The 25,915-nt window shown below is 33.4% G+C and overlaps 1 protein-coding gene across 1 annotated transcript; it reads left to right on the top strand.

Annotated features, from left to right (window-relative positions):
* The first annotated feature begins 1,672 nt into the window (after positions 1-1,672).
* On the top strand, positions 1,673-7,044 carry LOC141452300 (uncharacterized). The gene is made up of 3 exons (XM_074124293.1): positions 1,673-1,805; positions 2,547-6,843; positions 6,919-7,044. The coding sequence occupies exon 2, from the start codon at positions 2,680-2,682 to the stop codon at positions 6,052-6,054; it is 3,375 nt and encodes a 1,124-aa protein (XP_073980394.1). The 5' UTR covers positions 1,673-1,805; positions 2,547-2,679; the 3' UTR covers positions 6,055-6,843; positions 6,919-7,044.
* Positions 7,045-25,915: the final 18,871 nt, after the last annotated feature.

The raw sequence follows: 25,915 nt of genomic DNA, 5'->3' as shown, positions 1-25,915 counted from the left end.
TAGACGGAAATTGTGAGGTTTATTCGAGTGGATCAAAGAAAAATCATCGCTTACAAACCGATAAATTTGCTTTGATTTCTAAATTTTTAGACCGGGATCCCTCGCCCTTTTTCGTAAGTGATTACTAACAAGCTAATTTTTCGTCAGTAGCTTCATTTTGACGAGACGCCCAACATTAGCTAGTACAAAAATTTCGTAAGTGGTAGCTAACAGGGGTAATGAGGACATAATTTGTTGATTTAGTGGTTATCAAAAATTCATTACTAACTGGTTTTTTTTATTTATAATTCTCATAATAATTATCTAAATTAGCCGAATAAATATTTGTCCTACAAAATGCTAGGTTTGATCAAAGAGGTCCCATTTTTGCAACATGTACTATTTGCGAGGTCATGAAAAATAATTACTAACCAGCTGATTTTTTTTTGTTTGATTAGTTAATAATTATATAATTTAACGCCCACATTGTCCTACACATTACGTGGAACGTTTTTCTAGTCCGACACTCTTAGGTTGTAGTACAAATACTAGATGTAAAAATAATTAGTATCAAGTTGAAACTTCGTGAGTAGCTTCGTTTCAATGAGACGCCCAACAATTTCCTTTACGAAAATGCTCGATTGTGGCAGCTAACAGGGGTAATGAGGACATAATTTGTTGATTTAGTGGTTATCAAAAATTTATTACTAACTGGTTTTTTAATTTATAATTCTTATAATAATAATCTAAATTAGCCGAAAAAATATTTGTCCTACAAAATGCTAGGTTTGATCAACGAGGTCCCACCTTTGCAACATGTGCTATTTATGAAGTCATGAAAAATAATTACTAACCAGCTGATTTTTTATTGGTTGGTTAGTTAATAATTATATAATTTAACGCCCACATTGTCCTACAAATTGCATGGTATATTTTGCCGATCCTCCAATGGAATTTGAAATTCACAACAATAAAAATCTATTCATTCTGTACATTTTTCTATTGGAGTTTAGTTATATTAGCACGCATGCGCGCAATGCTGCTTACTGTGTTTAGTTACTCCACGCTGAAGCCGACTATAACCGTGCTGTTCTTTTCTGTTGACCACGTGTTGGACGCTCTAAAATAACTTACATTTTTTTTTAATTGCTCAGCAAAAATGGAGTGTTTTTTATGCAGTGTATTGTGTGATAACCCTCGCTTTCGAGAGAAACGCGAAGAGATCAAGAAATTTTCTCAAGAAATTTTGCTTTCTTGTCGAACTTTTTTGTCTGCTCGAAAGCATCATAAACATAAATATAGTAATGTCGTATTACCGGAAAATTGGAATGACGACATAATCGGGTATCATTCCTCTTGTTATAAGGAATTCAGAGTGAAATCTCAATATTTGTGTTATCAACGGTAAGTCGATTGAATATTTTTTAATTTTATTTTCAAAATAAGGTAAAGCACCCAGCAGTTGCTCAGGAATCAGTACCTGCTCACTCCATGTATTTGTATATCTATATATATGAATATAGATATACAAATACATGGAGTAAGCAGTTACTGATCGCTGAGCAGCTACTGGGTGCTTAACCTTATATGATAAATAATTTATTAAGACCTTTTATTATAATTTATTATGACCTTTTTTTCAATCCCGTAATTTTTGTGTCTAATGTATATACTTAATTTGAATTATTCTTTTATTTATTTGTTTTATACAGATCTGAGCCAGCTGTAACATCGTCTGCAGCTGAATGTACTGAAGTTACAGACGCTTCGACTTCTTTATCGTCTGCTCCAATCGTAGAACCACACTTAGTGCCATGCTCCTCTCGGTTAGTTCGTTGAATATTCTTTTTTTACGTTATTGTTCATTCTTATAATGAGTACATGTGAATTCACAGATTACAAAATTATGCCATTTAAATATTTTTTAGCTATTAATTATTTTCGCCTATACACAAACAGGGTGGCGATTGACCTGGAATACCTGGAAATGTCAGGGAATTTAAAATGTCTGGAATAGTTAGGGAATTTTAATTTCAGTCAGGGAAATTTATAGTTAATTTTTTATTATTTCTATAGAATTCTAAATATTTTTTAATTATATCTGTTCTATTTTGTGATAAATAATATTAAAAAAACTAAATGTATGGATAGTTAATTTAAAAACAAAAGAAGTATAACTTCAAAAAGATTATTAATTATAATTATATTAATTGTTGTATTTTCAAAAGTTATAAATATTTAATCAAAAGAAATTGGTCTTTTTAAAGAGTTGGAAATTTGCAAGAAAGTATACAAACATTCATAATTCTAAAATTTTACCCAGTTTCGGGTATAAGAATTAAATCCTAATATACAAAAATTATTTTCAAAATAATTTGCAATTTTAACGAATATTTGAATAATAAATATTTTTTTGTAGGTTTTGGAATTTTATTTTTGGTAAGGGAAAGTCTGGGAATTTTGAAATTAATTTCAAGTCGCCACCCTGACAAAGCTCCAAAAAAAATGTTTTCGGTTATTGATTTTTTCGTTACTAATATAATAGCTTCACATGTTATTATTTACAGAGATATCGAACAGAATGAAGAAACAGAAAACATTGTACATTCGCTGGATACTGTTGAAGAGAGCTATGCACATGATGAGATAGATGTTGAGAGTTTTGAAAATGATGGATCAGCCAATTCATGCTTTTTTTGCATGAAAATTAACATCAAACGTAAAGGGCGGCAAATATATTGCCGTAACATTAAAAATAAAATACCTTTTCTACAAAAAATTAAAAGCTATGCTACAGAATTGAATGACATTGAGATGTTGCAAAAAATTGAAGAAGAGAGTAATTCTGTCAACCAGTCTTCTTTAGCATATCATAATAATTGTAATGTCAATTATTTTGCAAAACATCAAAGAAAAGTTAATCCACCCTCTACCGATGATTGGTCTAAGAAGCGAGACAGCCATAAAATTGCTAAACAACGATTAATTCTATATATTGAAAAAGAAATTATTGCAAATCGTCGAGTGTTGTCACTAATTCACCTCCAAGATTGCTACACGGAATTTCTAAAAGAGACATATGAAAATACAGATTTGGAGGCTTCCATTTTCAGCACTCATGTTCTCAAGGACTTCATTCTGAAAACATTACAGAATAAAATTACATTAGTTAAAATTTCAAATAAGCAATTTTTTATATCCTCTGAAGTTGATATAGAAGCTATTGATGACGAAGAAATCGAAGACATCATATTTGAACAAGAAGCTCAAGATTTCGCCTTAAAATATCGCCAAAATATAATGAAAATTAAAAAAAAACCTTTAACAGATTTCATAGATAGTGAAGTCTTGAATAAAGGAGAGTGCGATATTCCCAAGTGGTTAAATATTTTTTGGACTACTGCCTTGAGCGGCGTTGGCAAAAAAAGCTGCGATCGAGTTAGAAGATTATCTTCTTGTTATTCACAGGATTCTATCTACAGCATTACAAGAGGATACATCAAACCGAAAAAACATATTTTATTGGGTATGACTGTAAAGAGCCTTACTGGAAGCAAAAAAGTAGTAGAGATATTAAGTAGGCAAGGCTACTGCATCACCTATCCCAGTATACTGGAATTAGAAACGTCTGCTGCATACTCTTGTACTTCTAATAATCAGTTATGTCCTACCAGCATTTTACGCACTTCTATATTGTCATGTGGAGTAGCGTGGGATAATTACGATAGATTTGTGGAAACAAGCTCTGGTAAAAATACCCTGCATGACACAGTGGGTATTCTTTATCAAAATATCCCAATAGAAGAAGAGTTGCACATCATCGAAAGGAACGATGCATCTACAGTATTTGAACAGAATTTATCAATGAATGTTCGTGATTTCTCTGGTCGTAGAAAACGTTCATTTGAGGACGACTTATTTGAACATTTACAGCCTACGAAGCAACGTCGGCGTCGTCCAAAATTTTGGCATAGTAGTTCATCGTTACCCGAAGATATACAAAATTCAGATAAATTTCAACATAAATACTTTGCGTGGATACTTTCCCATAAGTTACAAATTTCAGACACGCCAATGTGGATAGGATATACTGCCAAAATTTTTAAAGATACTAGTAAAATTCAAAAGGTGGAGTATCTCACGCAAATTAATGATTCACCCACGGATCCATCAGTTGTGAAAGAGACAATGCGAAGAAGTTTGCAAATCGCTTCGGAATGCCAGAAAAATTTCTTCTGTGTTACTTACGATTTAGCCATGGCTAAGATTGCTTTACGGATACAGAGTGCCGAGGACGAATTTCAAAAACTTTTCATTAATTTTGGATCTTTCCATATAATGTTATCATTCATGAAAGCAATCGGGAAATTTATAAGTGGATCTGGTTTAACAAATATTCTTATAGATAGCGAAATTTTAGCCAGTGGTTCTATCAATTCGTTTTTAACTGGAAAACATTTTAATCGGTGTAGAAAGATTCATCCTCTACTCTCCCTTGCTTTGCAGGTTTTGCATTTGGAGCGGTTTTTACAGCAACATGATGAGAACCTGGAAAATATCCAAGAGTATTTACAAATATTTAATAAAGAACAAAATGAGGACCCACAAATAACCAATGAGAATTTGAAAAAGTTATTTGAAAAATATGAACAATATAAAAATGAAACTCTACTTGGAAGACATGGTAAAACACCTCAAATTTATTTAATGTACACCAGATTAGTTGAATATTATCTTCAATTAGAATACAGTATTCGTACGGGTGATTTTAATTTCTTTATATACATTTTACCGAAAATAACCAATATTTTCTTTTCAATGAACCACCATAATTATGCAAGGTATATGTCTATTTATTGGGATAAATTAATAAATATTGAAACAACACATCCTGGATTACTTAATGATTGTCAAAAAAGTTTTTTGGGCATTCGCAGAACAATGAAACCGTTTTCAAGAATACCGATTGATTTAACACTTGAACAAACAATCAATGCTGATGCTGCTTCTAAAGCTTCTGGAATTATTAACGTTACAAACTCGTTTTCTGCACGACAAAAATGGTCAATTACTCATTCACTACGTACGAGTGTTATATCAAAAATGATGGAGTTTTGTAATATGAAATCCACCGATGACATAACGAAAGACTTAAAGGAGTCATCCATTAAGAAAGCTACGAAAAACTTAGAAGTATTAATGCAACTAATAAAGCAGTACACCAACCCTTTCTCGTTCGATCTGCCAAAAAATTATCTTTACAATATATCGAAAGGTCAGTCCGTTAGCGATGAAATATATCAATTTTTATCATCAGTTGAAATAGAGGGTGAAAAACAGCATCAGAATTTCATTACTGAGACTCGGATAACACCAGATAGGTTTGATAAAGCCATTAGTAAAAATAAAATTATTAATTTTGAGTACAAGAATACGAAAAAAGTCAAAATTAATGGAAAAGTCAAAGAAATTAAAATGCAAAGAGATGTTTTTGGCCGTTTACTTTATGCATCAGTAGAAAATAAAATTGATATAGAAAAAGCATTAAGTTATCCTCTAGCTCCTGTTCCTTTTTCACTCTGTCATACTAATGGATCAATATGCAAGACCCCTAAATCTGTGATTATTAATGAATTACTAGAATATCAAACCGAAATTGAAAATCCTCCAGAAGCAGACATTCACTTAATTGATGGATTTTATTTATTACATACGCTGAAAAACGTTCCAAACAGTTATGGTAAAATCTCAAAACATATATTAAAAATACTTACATATAATAAAAAAGAAGTACATATTATATTTGACAAGTACAAAAAACCCAGTATCAAAGATTTTGAACATGATCTGAGAGGTGAAGAGGATACACAGTATGACGTCATACGTAGAGACAATAATCGTCCTGTGGATTTCTGCAAATTATTGAGGAGTAGCAACTTTAAAGAAAAATTTGTCGAATTTTTAATTGAAGATTGGACAAGCGATGAATTTTTTACCTTGATTGAAGGGAAGACTGTTAAACTTAATTATGATCAATTATTATCACTTATGAGGTGTCTAGTGATAATAAAATAAAAAGAATTATTGATTATAATCTTTCTTGTTATCATGAAGAAGCTGACACCAAAATTGTGTACCATGTTTGTCAATTTAATCGTAACTATCGTGTGCAGATACATTGTACAGATTCTGATATACCAATAATAATGTTGGCAAATTTCAAGTATTTAAAAGATGAAATACAAGTAATAATTAATTTAAGCACAAATAAAAAAAAAATGTACCTGAACATAAATGAAATTTATGCCAAGCTTGGAGATCAATTATCGTGTTCATTTGCTATATGCCATATTTTTACAGGAAATGATTACAATCCCGCTTTTTTCCGTAAAGGAAAAAAAAGACCTTTCAGTATTTTTAAGAAAAATAAAAATTTTCAAGAGGCTTTTATTCAACTCCTACGAAGTGATCATACAGTATTAACAACGTCAAATGAAATAGTTCGAATTATTGAAGAGTATGTATGTAGAGTGTACTCATTAAAAACCAAAAATGATATCAACAGAGGACGGTATGAACTATTTGAAAAAGGCTATAGATCAAAAAGTGGAAGTGAAAAAGTATTAAAAAAAAATATTATAGGATATGATCCTTCCAGTTTGCCACCAACAAAACAAGAATTGTTGCAACAAATTAAAAGAACGGTATTCATCAGCAATGTATGGTGTAATGCACACATGCGGTGCCCCACAGATAAAGTACCTGAAAATTATGGATGGACAATAATTGATGGTAAATACGAGTATTATTGGTTTGATGGTCCTCAAAGCCCATCCTTTGAAGAATTATCTTCTCAATTGCAAGGTACCCTATTAATATTATTGAAATTTGGTTTTTAATTTTTCGGCGACATTAATTAATTTTTTCATATTATTACAGATTTAGATACCACGGAAGATCAGAATGAAGAAGATACTGATGAAGATGAGGAGAGTGATGCCAGTAGTGAGGATGAATGCTTTTCTGATGAGTCAGATGAAAATTAATTTCTTTTTTGTATAAAAGTATCTACTTTTTCATGTATGTTACATAATAAAGTTGATTTATTTCAATAAATATATTTTCACTTTACATCATGTTGCACATAGGAAAAAGGAAAATTACGATTATTGTAGGACTACGGATGCATACCAGTTTTTTTGTAGGACATTGTTTTATTCGGATAAAAAACACACTAATGTATCACGTGATACTTTTGTCCTACAGTTACTAATAAAAAAAATGGTCCTGTGGTATGGACAACTTAGGAGTGTAGGACTAGAAAAACGTTCCACGTAATGTGTAGGACAATGTGGGCGTTAAATTATATAATTATTAACTAATCAAACAAAAAAAAATCAGCTGGTTAGTAATTATTTTTCATGACCTCGCAAATAGTACATGTTGCAAAAATGGGACCTCTTTGATCAAACCTAGCATTTTGTAGGACAAATATTTATTCGGCTAATTTAGATAATTATTATGAGAATTATAAATAAAAAAAACCAGTTAGTAATGAATTTTTGATAACCACTAAATCAACAAATTATGTCCTCATTACCCCTGTTAGGCTGGAAACATAGTGGAGCGGCGCGCAAAGCGGCGATTATAGCGAAGAGAAAAGCGGCAAAAACAAAAACTAGAAATAGATAGAGTTGCTCTATCTTCGCTTTGCTCGCCACTATGCGCGGTCCCATATGTTAACTTGTGTTTGATTTCGCCGCTTCGCTCTTCGCTATCAGCGCCGCTTTGCTCGCCGCTCCACTATGTTTCCAGCCTTAGCTACCACTTACGAAATTTTTGTACTAGCTAATGTTGGGCGTCTCGTCAAAATGAAGCTACTGACGAAAAATTAGCTTGTTAGTAATCACTTACGAAAAAGGGCGAGGGATCCCGGTCTATTTGGAACAAATTCGTAGAAAACAGTCAAAACTGTTCTAACCAAGAGCATAGATCTCTTAGTAAATAACATTTGTTCCCAACAAAGTCAAGATGCAGATTTACTTAGTACATGCCAAATAAACCGGACAAATTTGGGTATCAAATCTTGGCTAGCGTTCGATGCAATAACAGGCTTTCCATTTTTGGGAAAACGTGAAAGCAGAGAACCTTCAGTTCCGCTTGGGGAGTTTGTCGCTCTGAAATTATCAGAAATGTATACAGCTCGTGGAAGAAATATAACCGAGGAAAATCTCGGAGATGGTCTCAACAAATAGTTTTCAATATCCTAGACTTAGCAGGGCTAAATGCATGGATTTTGTATCAAAAACTAACGAAAGTGAAATTTCAAGGCAAAATTTGTGTTACCATTGCAAAAGCATGACAAATAGTACACGAACAAATGGTCGGAAAATAGCCAAATAAGATACTGCAAAGGAAATAAGACTAGAAAATCCTGTCTAAACTTTAAAAAATACGTATGCGGGAAATGTGCAATTAAGAAGCCTATAATTACAAAAAATGAAGCAAAAAAGAGTAAAATCTACGAGATTTATTTTTAAACAAAAGAAACTATGCTTTTTCATTGTTAAATGATTATTATCTTCATTCTATAATAAGAAATTTAAGTGATTTCAAAGTGCGGTCATTTGACCGGTCACGGTAGGAATAGGTATGCATAAATGTCGGTAGGTTTAGTGTTAAATACATATAAATTCAGCCAAACAAATTATAATCACCTCCAAATCACCTTCTTGGATTTTAAAAACCACACTATTTAATAGTTTAATTCGCTCAGTTCTATTATATTCATGTGAAATATGGTTATTACGGTACTTACGACACTTTAGAAAATTTTAAGAAGGTTAAATTTTACGAATCTCTCTTTTATTAGCCTATCCAAACCCCAGGTTACATAATAAGATTAGAAACATGTACAATAATGTTAAAATTGCAAATCTTGAAACTTACAATTAATTGGTGGTTGAAAAGTTTACTACTGTGTAACAATAGATTGCCCAGAATTTGTTTTAATAAAATGTTATCCCTACGAGGGTCTACGAGTAATGTACTCAAGTATAACTGGGTGAGTCAATTAGAGAATTTAATTTCTAATTTGGGATATAGCTGGGTGTGGTCAGAACAAGATCCCCATTTGGTATTGAAACACTAATAAAAAGAATTATTAAGAAAATATAAAGACTTGTTATATGAGCAAGATGTTAAGTAGAGCTCTTTGTTCACAATACAATGTATTGTATAAAAATTTATTTTGTAAAAATTCAGTTCAAACGTATTTGATAGTAGATTTACCTTTAGATAGAATTAGATTAATTAAGACGTTTGGAATCTCTACGAAACGCGTAAATAGTGCACTAAGTAAGATGAGATCACAGTGTAATAAGTTGTCAAGAGAGCTACTCAAGCAGGATGGAATAAGTTAAGCTATAAAAAAAAAAAAAACAAATCAAGGACCACATAAACAAATTTCCTCGTTATTTGTCACATTATCAAAGAAATCAGACAGCCGCTAAATTTCTGTCGCCAGAATTAAATTTGACAAAAATGTACGAACTCTATGCGTGGGGGGGGGGGGAAATAGACGTACCTAATGCCGTCAGCCTTTCATCTTATAAAAAGATATTTTATACTAATTTCAATTTAAAATTCAAAGCGTTAAAGAAGGACCATACGTCCCGATTTTGGCGGGACACTCCCGCTTTTTGGTGGACTGTCCCGCGTACCACCGATTTTTAAAAATGTCCTGCTTTTTAGAAAATATCAGCATTTCTCATTTTAAATGTACTGTAAAAATATATTACCTATTATTTATTAAGTATTATGGTGCATATAAAGAAATAAAAAATACATTAAAAAACAAGTGTAATTCATTGGATGTAAAGGTTATGAATGTTGTAATGGACGAAGAGAGGTCTCAGTTAAAGATAAATCACCTTTGAGCCCTTAAGAATAGCTGAATCAGCTCAGAAAAAAATGAAAAAAGTTCTATCTCCTAGCATTTACATCTAACCAAGTTGAATGTTTCACATTCATTGCTTTTCCTCGTATGCCAACAAACATTATTCTTTTATAAAAGACAAATCTGGCTTTATAACTGTTGTATAACTAAATTTGTCAATGCCATAAACAACTTGTTAGAAGGTACAAAAAGTTCAGTCTGGTGTAAAGATGGTCTGACAAATTCTTTTAAAACTAACACGGGCGTTAGACTGGGGTGTCCATTAAGCCCTTTGCTATTTTCATTATACCTAAATGACTTGGAGGAGTTTTTGGATGAGGACGGTATCTGGGTTAATAATGTTCAGTTTAAACTCCTTGCTTATGCTGATGACTTAATCATGCTCTCGTTCCACACCCAGGGGTCTCCAAAGAATGATCCAACTCTTTGGACAAATTATTTTTCCATTTAGAATCTAAAAATAAATTTATCGAAGTCAAAGATAATGGTATTTAGTAAAGGTGGTAGGCGTGCCTACAGAAGGATATTGTAAATCAATATAAATATCTTAGTATAACGATAACACCTACCCTGATATTGAAGAACCATTTTGAAGAAAGAATAATGAAGGCGAAAGCGGGGTTTAAACAGTATTTGGAAAAGCTTTTTATATTAAATAATGATATACTGTAACCGTGTAGGTTGGCAGAACCGTCAGAGACTGCTAGCGCTACTCGCGGAATCTAACCTAACTTCTATTATTACCTTCTCTCTTGATCAAAGCATGTGCTCAGCATTTTCATTTTCTTTATATTTTCTATTTTCCTTGTTTGTATGCCTTATCATTAGGGAACGGATTCGGATGTATTTACATATTTTTTCTAGCCAATTTACAGACGTTTTTCAACTAGAAGTATTCATACTGACACTTTTTAAGCAGTTTGAGTCTACTTTTATTTCACATATTTCCACATATTTGGATGTTATCGCATATTTATACTTATTTGATTAAAATAAATAAATATTTCTACATATTTAATCAAAATATGTACATATTTTTCATTTTGGGCATATTTTCATGATTGGGAGGTGGTTGACAGGAACTGTGAACCACAGACTGTAGGGCTGTGAATCACAGTGGGTACAATGTTTATTGTAATTTACACAGAATGCTGCTAAACAGTGACGGGCACTTGTTAGTTCTTTGAAGTTGTTTGACGTTGTCTGTTCTTTCAGCTCGTTCGTTGAGGTGTCCAATTCATTTCGTTCGGTCACTTAGTGTATTCTTTTTTGGGTGAAATGCCACGAACATCGGCCTCAAACAAACAACTGGTTGCTAAATATCTTCGCGAGTTTCCAGCAGAACTTTTTCGAAGTGATGGAGACATTTTGTACTGCACAGCTTGTGACAAGCGCGTTTCTTGCTCTCAACGTTCCCAAGTCACCCAACATATTGCCACCGGATCGCACATAGAGAATAAAAACAGAAAGAAAGAGAGGACGTCCTATCAAGCCTTCCTTACATCTCCATCAGCAAGTAAGTCTACTCTGAGTACAGATCTGTGTCGGGCTTTGGTTAGAGCAGATATCCCTTTCCACAAACTTAAAAATCCTCATTTCAAAGGATTCTTAGAGACCTATATTGGGGAAAAATGCCTGACGAGAGCACTCTGCGGAAGAACTACCTGGAAGATATCTATAAAGATACACTAACCAAAATTCGAGAACATATCAAAGATTTAGGTGTCAATTGTTGAAACCACTGACGTTGAGGGCAGGTATATTGCCAATGCAGTTATTGGAAAACTTGACAGTGATGCTGATGTGGATTCAAAGCCATTCCTTTTGAACTGTGAAGTTCTCGAAAAATGCAAACATTCCACCATTTCACGATTCTTCGATGCCTCAATGCATATCCTATGGCCCAGTGGAGTTTTGAACGAAAAAGTTCTTTTGTTTCTCTCTGATGCTGCCCCCAACATGGTCAAGGCTGGGCAATCTATTCAGGTATTTTATCCTAAGATAATTCATGTGACGTGTATTGCTCATGCCTTGCATCGAGTAGCAGAAACTTTCCGATCTTTGTTCAGTGACGTAGATTCCTTAATCTCCTCGGTTAAAAAAGTATTCTTAAAAGCACCAAGTCGCATTAAAATGCTAAAAGATCTCTATCCAGACTTGTGCCTTCCACCAGAACCAATATTGACAAGATGGGGTACTTGGCTGGAAGCAGCTCAGTATTACTATGAAAACTACAATAAAATCAAGAATGTCCTTTCACATCTCGAAGACGAAGCAGTAGCGATAAATACAGCCAAGTATCATTTTTTTGTCTGTACACATGCAGGTACAATGGGCGTTTTTATATCACACTTTTATTTTTTCTACAGGTGTTACGAATTTTTCATAATGGCGAATCGCCGTATTTGTACAAGTCAAAATAATTATTCAAGGCTAGAGGAAGCCCTTGAATCGATATTGACTGATGAAAATGACGATGTGGAGTACGATGTTGTGTTAGTGCCACCAGATCCTGCCATAGTTAGTGACGAGGAAGAAGGAAATGAAGACGACTTGATCTCTACAACTCTGCCAAGGGATGTTCCAGCTACTATTGAAGTGATTCCACGGCACCCAGATCACGATATCTCCGATTGTAGCGATAGTGATGATGAATCGCTACCGACAAAGATGAGACCTAGTAAAAGAGCAAGGCATACTCAAAAATCCGCTGCTGAAACACCTAAATGGAGAAAAATATTACCAAATTATAGTGCAGCTCATAATATTACAGATGCTATTAAAAAAAGACGAGATTATGTTTTTGAATGTTTGGATGACTGCAGCCCTGTAATGTTGTTTGAAAAGATGTTTGACGATGACATTATGAATTTGATAACAAATAACAGTGTATTGTACGCGGGTCAAAATAACAGACATGGCTTTGAACTCAGCCGGACCGATTTGAAGAGATTTTTGGGTATATTGTTACTGTATGGTTACCACGAATTACCAACCGAACGTGCCTACTGGAGTTTAGACGAAGATCTTGGTGTACCATTGGTAGCCAATTGCATGTCACGAAATAGATTTTTGGACATAAAGAGAAACCTCCACTTCGTAGATAATTCTCTAGCTCAAGCTTCGAAAGATAAAATGTTCAAAGTCAGATCCCTTTGCAACATATTGCAGCGGAATTCATGCCAGTGGGGGGTATTCCACGAAAGCCTGTCTGTGGATGAGTCAATGATAAAATACTTTGGCCGCCATTCTGCTAAACAGTTTATAAAAGGAAAACCCGTACGATTTGGGTATAAAAATTGGGCTGCATGCAGTTCTGACGGTTACTGCTATGTGTTTGATATTTATTGCGGTAAGTCTACAGAAGATTCTGACGATCCTCTCGGCTCACTAGTCGTAAAATCCTTGCTTGCAAAGATGCCTATAATAGCTAAAGAGCATGTAATCTACTTTGATAACTTTTTTACTAGCTATCAGTTATTGCTTGATTTGCACCAATTGGGCTATAGAGCAACTGGTACTTTACGTCAGAATAGGACAAAAAAAAGGCCCACTTACTCCAGTAAACACCATGAAGAGAGGACCTCGAGCACAGTACGACTACAGCTTCGACACCAAAAATGAAATTACGATTGTCCGTTGGAAAGACAACAATGTGGTAACAATGGGATCTAATTTTTACCATGTTGAGCCATTAGGAAAAGTAAAAAGATGGTGCACTGTCAAAAAGCAAAAAATCGACGTAAATATACCTAAACTTTTTATAAACTATAACAAAGGAATGGGTGGGGTTGACCAGATGGATCAATCCGTAGGTCTTTATCGTGCGTCAATAAAAGGAAAGAAATGGTGTTGGATATTATTTACTTACTTTCTTGACATGGCTGTTTCTAATGCTTGGAGATTGCATGTTCTGCTCAGCAAATGTAAAGAAGACGCTACTTATATGGACCAGCTGACATTTAGACGCACGATCGCACGAGCATACCTAACTCCCACAAAAACGAGAAGACGCCCAACGTCATCGTCCGTACTCGCAGAAGAGCAGAAAAATTACGGCCATAATCCAGAGCGCATTGAAAACCCATTGCGCTGCGTCATTTGTCATAGTAGAGTTCGCTGGCGTTGTGAGCTTTGTCAGAAAACAACCAACGAGATAACTTCTTTCAGCAAGGCACCTATAACATCTGTAGATGTTGAACGATCTTTTAGTCGTTACAAGTCCATCTTACGCCCAGATCATCGTCACTTTACGTTCCAACATTTGAAATTTCATGTGGTTGCAAACAATTTCGAAGAGTGAAGTTTTCAAAATTGAAAATTTAACACATCTTTTTATAAATAGTAAAAATGTTCTTTTCTTGTATAAATAATTATAACTTGCCAAAAAAAAAAAATCCATTTTCATAAAAAAAAAATGTCCATTTTACTTAAATATTCCAGAAAATATTTTAAGAAAATCACATATTTTCCACATAATTGACGAAAATAAATGCATATTTTAATTAAATATTTGGCATTTTTAAATACATAAAAATTCTTTCCTTACTTATCATTGTTAATTTTAGCTATTTCGGTTTATTTTTAGTTATATTGTGCATGGTTTTCTTTTAGTTTCATCAAATAGCTATCTTGCATTTCTCTTCTGCTTTCTTGCTTGTTTATATCATTTCTTATAAAATTTGTGGTAGAGTACGTATATAGCCTTGTAAATATTTATGTACAATCTTTCTTGTAAATAGACACTTTGTTTAACTTGGGCTCTGTAACTGCTTCGACCCTCCCTTCTCACCTGAGCTCCCCAAGGAGAAGAATTAAAATCAGTTTTTGGTTATAATACCATACACATGGAAATTGCCAGTGTATAATTCAGTGTCTCGGCCTACAATGTATTAAGGTGCACAGATTTGGGGATGGAGGGACTATGAGGCTGTGAACAAGTTGCACCGGTATTTTCTTAAGAAATTGTTTCGTTTACCTCAATACACACCCCACATACCTGCTGCATATTGAGACTAATTTGGCCACTTCTCTTCCTTTACACACTTCAACTCCATATTACATAGGACTCTCCATTCAAGATGGCGACAAGTGAAAGTGATCGTATTGAAAGTGCTCTTAATAAATTAATGTTAGTGACGGAAAAAAGTTCTAATATTAAAGTACGTTTACGAAATGATATAATAGAAGCTGTCAATGAGTTAAGAGTTATTTAACGCGATGCAGAAGGACATTAAACAACTTAAAGAAGATGTAAACAAACCGAGGGAGATAGATAAGGTTATGTCTTCTAATAAAAGTCAGACACTAGGAAGTGTCGTGAGTTCTCTCCACTTACACCAGATGAATTGAAAGCCGAAGAATGCTTCGCTAAGTCACCTTAATGTCAGGGACATTATAAAGGCTGCCAGGCAGGTTGGTTGTAATTTTGTATATATTTTTGTGAATAATAAGCAAATATTGAGTCGAATCAATAATATGTTTTATATTAAATATTGTATTGTTAAAAAAAAAATAGTATCATTTCACGAGAAAATTAAGAAGGTGTTTTGGGTGGCTGTGGCGTCCACCACAATTAATTTCCCTATAATTGTCCGCCTCCTGCTTGTTTCATCTGTTCTCCCAATTAGTGTCTTTGTCTTGGAAGAACTAATTAGTAATTGCGAAAGTCTTACACAGACACTTCTGAAAATAATTTTTTAGAGAACCCGTCGCCTCAACCACTTGTGAGTTGACAAACATAAGTAATATTTCCAGCCAATTACCCTATGTAATTGATCAGAAAAATAAGTTAAAAATATTGATAGATACAGGCAGTACCAAAATCCTTTATTAATCCCAACTGAAACTCTGTCTTAATAAACAGTGGGACAATACAAACTATTAAAATACCCATAAAAAACATCGCTAACGGTGATGACATTATCCCCTATAGAAAATTCAAAACTCTAGAAATCCCCGAATCTTTAATCCATATAAAAAATTACGAAGCTTATTGTAAAATATTAAACCCTAACGAGACAGATATTGAACTAACCCTCAAGGAACCCCTTATCGCAGAAAAACTAGAAACTATAGAACCCGACAAAAGTCCAAATTTAAATAGCTTCAACTACAAAAAATTAAAATTTGACCTAAACAAACTTCGGACAGAACATATGAACATACGAGGGTAATATTGTCTTTTTAAAATAATGATTTACTACAACATTATCTATTTATTAGGTGCCGCAGAAGATAGTACCTGTCCTTCTTGCCAGCTTGGACTTGGAACATCTAGTGCTGTCCGTTGTGCAGTTTGTGAGTCAATATTGCACGGAAATTATAACTGCTTCGTAAAATTTGAGGATGAACTCTTCTGTAAAAACTGTTTTAGGGCAGGTGTTGAAAACAAAAGATTTTTGGAGTCTGCAGCAACGGAAAATTGGAGGGGGCAAAATGTATCCTCCAAAAAAAGAACGTAAGTTAAATTTGGAACCCATGTCCGAAATAAAATTGATAAATTTTAATGGGGGCATTCATAAAAGGAAAATAATTTGGCTATTGAGGAATGTAAATGTAGTAACATACATGAGAAAGTGTTGCTGTTGGACAATTTGAAAGTGACACTAGAAAATACATGTGCGTTCGATTCAATAGTTCAAATATTTTCCTCTGCTTATTGTGATAGCTCTTAATTTCAAAAGTTTACGTGGAAAGTCAGAAACAAATAAGTTCTGCCAGTTAATTGTATACTTGATATCGAAAGAAGTAAATGCATTGACGTAGAAGAGGAAAAAGCAGACGCGTTATCCAGAATCGAACTCCATACTAAAGACACCCAAGTTACAGACCCTACAGATATGGACATAGACGAGATCATTCGACAGACAGTACAAGATATGGATATTGAATCCATAGGAACAGAAATTGAAGAACACCACCGACAAGTAATCCTGTAACAGAGTCAATAATAGCCAATTTAGATAACAATGATAGTAATAACACTGTACACACCAACCATGAAGCCAACACCTGTATAACAATTCCCATTATTGAAGCCGTAAATATAAATTGTTATTCCCAACTAGAACCAAAAGAGGACTAATAAATGGCCTAGGTTCTATTCTAAAACAAATGACTGGAAATCTAGACTCCAATGATGGTGAAAGATTCTACAATCTATTCCACCAAATTGAGAATAATCAAAAAATCCTCAATTCTCAAAATAAAAACAATATCATTTTTATGGAACAGTTTACACAAGAATTTAATAAGCAAATAACTAACATTAAATCCAATGAGCAAAGTGCTACAAGTGTAATAACCAAAAAATTTGTAAATGGAGCTTATATGCCCACTTTGTACTGAACAACATAACCTCAAAGAATGTACAGCTGATAGATCTAAACATACTTGTTCAAACTGTGTTCATTACAATAGAATTAACAAATCATTTGATAAATTTAACGTGAATCACACGGCTTTGGATATGAATTGCCCTTTTAGATTTATTACAAATAAATAAATAAAACGTTTTAATATTGATTAAGCATAATACTTTAAATCCAATGAACAAAGTGCTACAAGTGTAATAACCAAAAAATTTGTAAATGGAGCTTATATGCCCACTTTGTACTGAACAACATAACCTCAAAGAATGTACAGCTGATAGATCTAAACATACTTGTTCAAACTGTGTTCAATACAATAGAATTAACAAATCATTTGATAAATTTAACGTGAATCACACGGCTTTGGATATGAATTGCCCTTTTAGATTTATTACAAATAAATAAATAAAACGTTTTAATATTGATTAAGCATAATACTTTAAATCCAATGAACAAAGTGCTACAAGTGTAATAACCAAAAAATTTGTAAATGGAGCTTATATGCCCACTTTGTACTGAACAACATAACCTCAAAGAATGTACAGCTGATAGATCTAAACATACTTGTTCAAACTGTGTTCAATACAATAGAATTAACAAATCATTTGATAAATTTAACGTGAATCACACGGCTTTGGATATGAATTGCCCTTTTAGATTTATTACAAATAAATAAATAAAACGTTTTAATATTGATTAAGCATAATACTTTAAATCCAATGAACAAAGTGCTACAAGTGTAATAACCAAAAAATTTGTAAATGGAGCTTATATGCCCACTTTGTACTGAACAACATAACCTCAAAGAATGTACAGCTGATAGATCTAAACATACTTGTTCAAACTGTGTTCAATACAATAGAATTAACAAATCATTTGATAAATTTAACGTGAATCACACGGCTTTGGATATGAATTGCCCTTTTAGATTTATTACAAATAAATAAATAAAACGTTTTAATATTGATTAAGCATAATACTTTAAATCCAATGAACAAAGTGCTACAAGTGTAATAACCAAAAAATTTGTAAATGGAGCTTATATGCCCACTTTGTACTGAACAACATAACCTCAAAGAATGTACAGCTGATAGATCTAAACATACTTGTTCAAACTGTGTTCAATACAATAGAATTAACAAATCATTTGATAAATTTAACGTGAATCACACGGCTTTGGATATGAATTGCCCTTTTAGATTTATTACAAATAAATAAATAAAACGTTTTAATATTGATTAAGCATAATTATTTAAACTATTGTAACCTGAACTGTGCTTAGCTAAACCTACAAAAATCTAAGAGGGCAACATCGTATTTAGGCAAAGTAATAGAGGAGAAAAAATTGGATTTAGTTTTTGTACAGGAACCTTACAATAATAATCTAAAACAAGTAACAGGTTTACCAAAGACATCAAATTGTTGAAACGAGAAAAGAAAGTACTATAATAAGAGAGCTGCTATTATTATAACAAATAAAAATGTTGACAGTATATTATTAACTCAATTTAGTAATGAAGATTTAGTCGTTGTGAAATTATCTTACTGTAATATCAGTTTTATTGCAATCTGTGGATATTTAGACTGTTTAAGGGATGTAGATGAAGATCTAGATAAGGTTAATGTTGTACTAGTAAATCATAGGAATGAAAATATCTTAATTGCTATTGATAGCAATAGCAGATCTAAAACATGGCACGTCAGAGGAAAAAAACTAGAATATTTTATAGCTAGTAATACGAGGGGCGTTTGAAAAGTCCGTGCAAAGTCAGAGAGATACACACACCAAGTTTCAGCCAGATCGGTCAATTTCTTTGTGTTTTGCATTCATTTGAATCGAGATGGGTGCCGCGATTGCTCACGCTTGACCAAAAACGAAATCGTGTGAAGTGTTGCAAGGACGGTTTGCAGCTATTCCAGAAGAATCCGCAGGACTTGAGGCGTCGTTTCGTCACTGTGGATGAAACATGGATACATCACTACACTCCTGATACCAAAGAACAATCTAAACAATGGGTTACCAAGGGGGAATCTGCGCCAAAAAAAAAGGCGAAGACGCGTCCTTCGGCCGGAAAGATTATGGCGACTGTCTTTTGGGATTCGCAAGAAATAATCCTCATCGACTATCTGGAAAAGGGTAAAACTATTACAGGTGCATATTATTCATCGTTATTGGACCGTTTGAAAACCGAGCTGCAAGAAAAACGCCCACGATTGGCCCACAAAAAAGTCCTTTTCCATCACGACAACGCACCAGCTCAGTTTATATGAGATTACTAAATTGGCTAAATTTATGAAAATGAAATTCAACAAAGATAAGTCTAGTATTTTACCATAATAACTAGGAAGAAAGTGACCAAAGATATAAATATATTTCTTGAAAGCGAGAAATTCAGATCAGTGGACACTATGAAATATCTCGGGGTTATTATTGATAATAAATTTAAATGGAATACACATATTGAGACTACCTGCACTAAAAGTTTACAACTTATAGGAAAATAAAGAATATTTGTAATAAAGGAGTAAATAGAAAGTTCATTTTAGTAAGTTTATGTTGTCTATAATTTATATTTATACTTCGGAATTTAACAACAACCCGAAGCTGATGGTTTCGACCAAGTGTATGTCTTTTATTTTATTTTTATTTCGTTACTTTAGCTTTCTTTTGTAATTTTTTGTATTTTGATAAATAAAAGACTATAATAATAACTGTGGTATAAATTCCGGAAAAACTAAACAGGAATTTTACTATCCTTGGGTGGAAGGAACAGCTGTGAGAGTAGCTATTCTTAAAACACATTAAGAATAACGTTACCAATCATGTCGAAGAAATTATTTTATGGAGCGATTTTTATGGCGGTAAAAATCGCCAAATTAAGATAGTACTTATGCTCAAAACTTTGTTTGAAATTCTATAAAAACTTAAAAACTGTTATATTTCGTTACTTAATTTTTTAGCTTGTATGTACCCGAGGATTACTAAGCCATCATGAAGACATGTCGGGAAAAAAACCCTTTACTTGTGACCACGATGTCAAAGGAAGACTTTTATGGCACATCGAAATTAGAATCTAAAATAACAAATCACGAAGAAGGGAACTGAAAATGAAAAGGTAAACTGGTTAAGTACTCGTGAAATTATTTTAAAAATGGAAAATCCTTTTTCTATTTTTCTGCGGCAAGATTTTGGCGGTGAAATATGTGAAATCGATTTGGAAAAAAAAAGCTGTAGACCGCCAAATTCATTTTCCATGGAATGATATAAAATCTATTTTGCATCTTATTCCGAATGATTCGTCTTTCTTTTACCGTGATTTATTTGCTGATAAGGACGAAAAAGATTATATATTAATTAAATAATAAGAATTAATAACAAATTGGGCGCCACGTCACTTAAGGAAATGGGCTACGGGGAAGGTGACGGAAGCCCCTTCAAAAAGAAAGAGAAAATGAAAGAAAAAAAGAAATAAATAAATGAAGAATAATCAAAAAATTTAATTATTCCCAGTGGAAAAAAAAGATAAAATTAATGATGTCACAGCGGGAATTGAACCTGCGCTCCAACAACCGCTAAGTGGCGAACCAACGCTTTAGCACGCTCGGCTACAGCGTCACCTCAATAATTATGACTGCTTTACTCCATTATCTGTCTCCTCCTCCCCTCCCTTCCAGAAAAATTCACGCTGGCCGAGAGAAAATGAATGCACTTTTCTTTTTACAATCTCACACAATATTAAGAAAGTTAAAAAATAATGAAAAAAAAATGAATTTCCTCTTACCTTCAGGTTAACCGCGAGTGGAGTGGAGTGGCAATGGCAAATACACTTCCGGCCCACTTTTCCTTTTTCTTAAATCTCACCACCGCAATCGAAGGGGTACCACTGGTTCCAGAGTTCTTCTGGGCTTACTGGCCAGCTACATACATTTATAAAAAACCCTAAAAGAAAAATAACAAGCTTCTGTTTTCTTCTCTCTCTCTCTCTCCGTAACACAAAACTTATAAATCTGAATAATAATGAAAATATACTAAAACTCTGAATAAAACTGAAAGTATCCACTAAATCTAAAGCACAAAACCCCACAAATGTAACAAAAATGAAATTAACACCTCCGCTCTAAACTCGTAAATTAAAGTCAACTTCCAAAATATAACTTAAAAAGTTCTTTTTTTCTTTTTTGTGTTTCCCCACATCCGAAACGGAAAACTATATACAATCCAAATGTAATTCAACGAAAACTCAAAACCGCATGCACAAATTGTATTGTCTAAACTGTTTAAAAAACCCCTTTTCCCCGTTTATATAGATATATATATATCTCTTGTATCAGCTGAAAATAAGAAAATGATGTGATTTTCACTTAGCTGGTTGGTGATGTCTGGAAGGGTGCACCCGTTGATGGTATAGAGTTTTCCGGCGGTTTTTTCCTCCCTGTGTTCCACTCTCACTCGTCTTTACAGTCCTGATCCCCTTGCAGGTCCCTGATAGGCCAGTAAAGTCTTTCCCCACAGCGGAAAAGATGAAAATCCGTTCTAGAACCGTCCGAGCTGAAGCAAACACTCTCTCTTGCTGCCGGCTTGTTACTCACGGGCTGAGCCTGTTTACTTCCCCACGCGCCACGCACGCACCCTTTCCATTGTTCATCTATTGCTCTATTGTTTACAATATATACTACCCATTTACAATATTTGTAGCCGCCCATCAGCCCCATCCACCCCGCTCCACCACATTCCACTCTCAATCCATTTCTACGAACGGAAGTGCATTCATTTTCCCTTTCTCTTTCCCCGAACCATAACAATGTAACCCGCCAGATTTAAATGTAAATATAAAATAAATAATCAAAATGACTTCAATATTAGGCCACACCTTCTTGGGCTATTGTAGATTTACCTTCTTTTTTTTTTCGGCAATATTTTACCTGACAGTCACAATACAATCAAATATCCATACGATAAGTATGTAACAAGAATGCATTCACATAATATTGTAAAAAGAGAATATATGCAGAGAATATAAATGGACTTAATACAAGATAGGTTGGTTTAATAAGAAAATAAAATTCTGAGGGCCTTATCTCACTTAAAACTTCTTAATTAACTTATCCATATGATTAATATGTAACAAGAATGCATTCACATAATAAAAAGAGAATAAATGCAGAGAATATAAATACTTAATACAAGATAGGTTGGTTTAATAAGAAAATAAAATTCAGTTGCCCTATCCCATTTAAAACGCCTTAATTAAATTATGTATACTAAAACCTATAACTTTTGTGTAAGATTATTTACTCACACAAATTAAAAATGTATATTTTCGCTTCATGTGAAACGTGACCAGCTTTTAAAGATGGCGTAGTTCCAACAAAATGTTTTGCGAAACTGGTGTCACTGATTTCTGAATATTCTGTACTCATTCAATTACATTTTACAGAACCAAAACGATTCAAATCTCTTTAACATAAAAAGCATATGAAGGTACTGAACATATTATAAACTACACCATATTCTGAAGCTAACAGGAGCTGACTACAGTGTCTGAAACACTGATTTCTCAATCACATTCATTTTAGGAATTTGTGTTCATTACAAAGACGATCCATATCCATGTGGTTGCAAGTGCTAAAGCAATGCCCTACCACACAGATCAAAAATTATTTTAACCCGGTGAACAGTTTAATTATTAACCCCAGTTGTAGCGCAAAAAATAACAGATACATGAATCGTTTCAATAATTATAAATAAGAAAACCAAAAATAAGTTACCTCAATCATGGCAATCTCTACCATTAGGCTTGTACACTACTCCCTCCAGGTTTCCTCTCACGTCACCATCGGAAGAATGACTCCTATGTCCATATATTCCTCTAAGGATGGATCAAACTGGTCAGTGGCGGCTTTAAAATTTAGAGAATGGTTGTAATCCAAAATTGCGTTGTAAATGAAAAATGGTTGAGAATCCTCCATCTTCCAGACAGTCACATGGTAGCTAACAGCACGGATCACCGGCAAACTAAGTGTGGCGGGAAGTAATCATGGGTTAGAAAAAGTAAAGTTACTGTTGCTCTACTGCGCATGCATCATAATAAACGAAATAAATAGGCCACACCCCCAGGCGTCTAATGTCCACTTCAACCCTTTTCAGAAATAATAATTAAATCTGAAATTAGAAATATTAAGTGGGAGAAATCTTATAAAATTGCACCAGTAATGAATACACATTTTTTTTCTTTATCCCCAAAAATTAATTCTTAAGACGAAACTCGTACCAGAATACACGCATCATGATCACTAGACTATATCACTGTCAACTTAAAGAAAATGTTTACTTAGGAATTCCTTACCATCAAACAGCCAAAAGGCACAATACACTACAGTGTTGCCAGCATCACTTTCTTAAATGTCGTACTAAATTAGATGTCCACTTGATGAAAAATAGAGCGTTTTTTATATTATCAGCTTCATTTATAATATATAAATAAATATTATATATATGCTGCACTGTACTCATTTGTAGGGCCTAAAGGCTTCACAAATTATAAAATAAATAAATGTGTGTGCGTGTTTCTTTTCATGTACGAGGTACCTTTTGGGTGCTGAGTATTACCAAAACATTTATACAGGGAATAACTACATTTAATGGCAGAGTACTTCAAAGCAAATAGTTAATAATCTATATCCATACCAAACAATAATTACGTAAGATTGCAGCAGTTCTTTATTTATACACGTGGCTTAATAAAGTAAACAAACTAATAAAGTTTTTGATGTAGGCCTCTCAAATATTCTAGGAAGAATATTCTACCTCAATACCTGGTAAACCCCAAGAAGATAGGGGAGCCGGAAGACATGGATGAAAAAGCCCCTCCTACCAAAAAAAAAAAAAAAAGCAACATTCTCTCCACCACCCACCGTTTAAGTAGGTTTTCTGAGGAGGTCAAATGCTTCCAAAGACTGCATTAAGTGAAAAAGACTCCTTACCTAAAAAGGATACCTGGAATCTCGGAGAATCCATTTTTAACACACGCCTTTGTTACCCAACCTTGGTATCACATCAAGTCTTAGATTGGGCTAGGAAACTGCTGAGAAGAGAAAGGAGCAGCAGACTGATATTTATTGCTACGTGGTGCCCTACGTACTTCCAATCCCCTCCAAAAATCTATAGATTTAAAATAATTTTCTGACCCACCTTAAAGCAAAATAATGATTTGGGATTAAGGATTTCCTCAATTGTAGCTAAGGGAATACCTCAAACTTCATACCTCTGTGTTTTGCTTCAAGGAGCAGTTGACGAGAGGTACTACAAGGAGATAGAGGTTGGATTTTACTTCTATTAAAAAGGGATACTTACATGTGTTGTTAAAATTACAAATTAGGAAAAAAGTTCCCTTCAGTGGACGATTTTATATATCGGATTTCGAAAACACTTTATTGATGCAAATCGTGTAAGTGAAAGACGTTTAAGTAAGTGTTCATGTCATACTTTTAACTCAGACGCCTTTCATAAAAATTAATTTAACTCAATCAAATTAATTAAATTAACTTAACCAATTGTTCCGCTTTTTTTTCATTACAATGTGATGGCCCCTAAAATCTTATGGCTAATTGAAGATGATTGATTTTTCTAATTTTTTATTATTATTTTTATTATTAAGTTTGCAGATATCTGATATTAAATCGAACAAAACCGTTAAATATCATAATTAAAACAAATAATTCGTTGAAATGTAGTATTGGGATCTGCAGTGCTGGATAATTTCACTTATATATAATAATAAGCATGTTTTTACTAACCGTTTTCAGATTCGATGGATGAAAATTCAAATCCTGTCAGAAATACAGAAAAACTTGCGGATTAAGTCAACGATATCTAATATAATTCTTAATATACTCTCTTAAGTACAAGAATTCCTAATAGTATGAAATCTAAAACCTTTTAATTTAGTAGGTTTTAAAAGATCTTATGAAAATAATAAAGACATACAGCTAAACGTAGAAATGTGGTCAGTTGAATAAGAACAATTAAGTAAATCAACTAATAAAATCCAAACACACCAAAACAATTGGTAAAAAAAAAATACAACGCATAGAAACAAAAATTAAAGATATTACTTTGGAGAAGAAAGATATCTTACAATATCAAGTTTAGTATTAGGTTATAAAAGAATATTTAGATAATAATAAAACATAGCAATTATTTTAGGGGTGCTATTGTTTTTCTTGTATCTTTTATACTATCAGCAGCTTTTTAAATATCTTCATACTAGATGAGTGTCTAGTTAGACGGCTAAATTCAGTCTGTAAAAACTTACAGTTTATAAATGCAACTTTAAACTTGGCGACGAAGCTCGAAAGTGATAGGTGATCAAAAATGCTATCAGGAATATATCATTGACTTTCATTAATAATTTTATATATAATTTATATACAGGGTGATCCATTTAAAACGCACCAATCGCTGATAAGTTTTTAGGAAAGCGGAATTTTGAAAAAACCAACGAAGTAAGCTATATGTTTTTTTCGGTCTAGTTTTCAAATTTTTCACCACCGATGCTGTTTCTTTTTTTTTGGCGGAGTTACGGCTAAAAACCGGTTTGGGGTT

The sequence above is a fragment of the Rhodnius prolixus genome, unplaced genomic scaffold (assembly GCF_049639745.1).
Source record: "Rhodnius prolixus isolate KJV_2025 unplaced genomic scaffold, Rpr scaffold_3, whole genome shotgun sequence".
Lineage (NCBI taxonomy): Eukaryota > Metazoa > Arthropoda > Insecta > Hemiptera > Reduviidae > Rhodnius > Rhodnius prolixus.
This window is presented reverse-complemented; position numbering and strand designations above follow the sequence as displayed.

Bases quoted from the DNA above. Each gene is read 5' to 3' on its own strand.
- LOC141452300 (XM_074124293.1), top strand. From the start codon at position 2,680: ATGAAAATTAACATCAAACGTAAAGGGCGGCAAATATATTGCCGTAAC.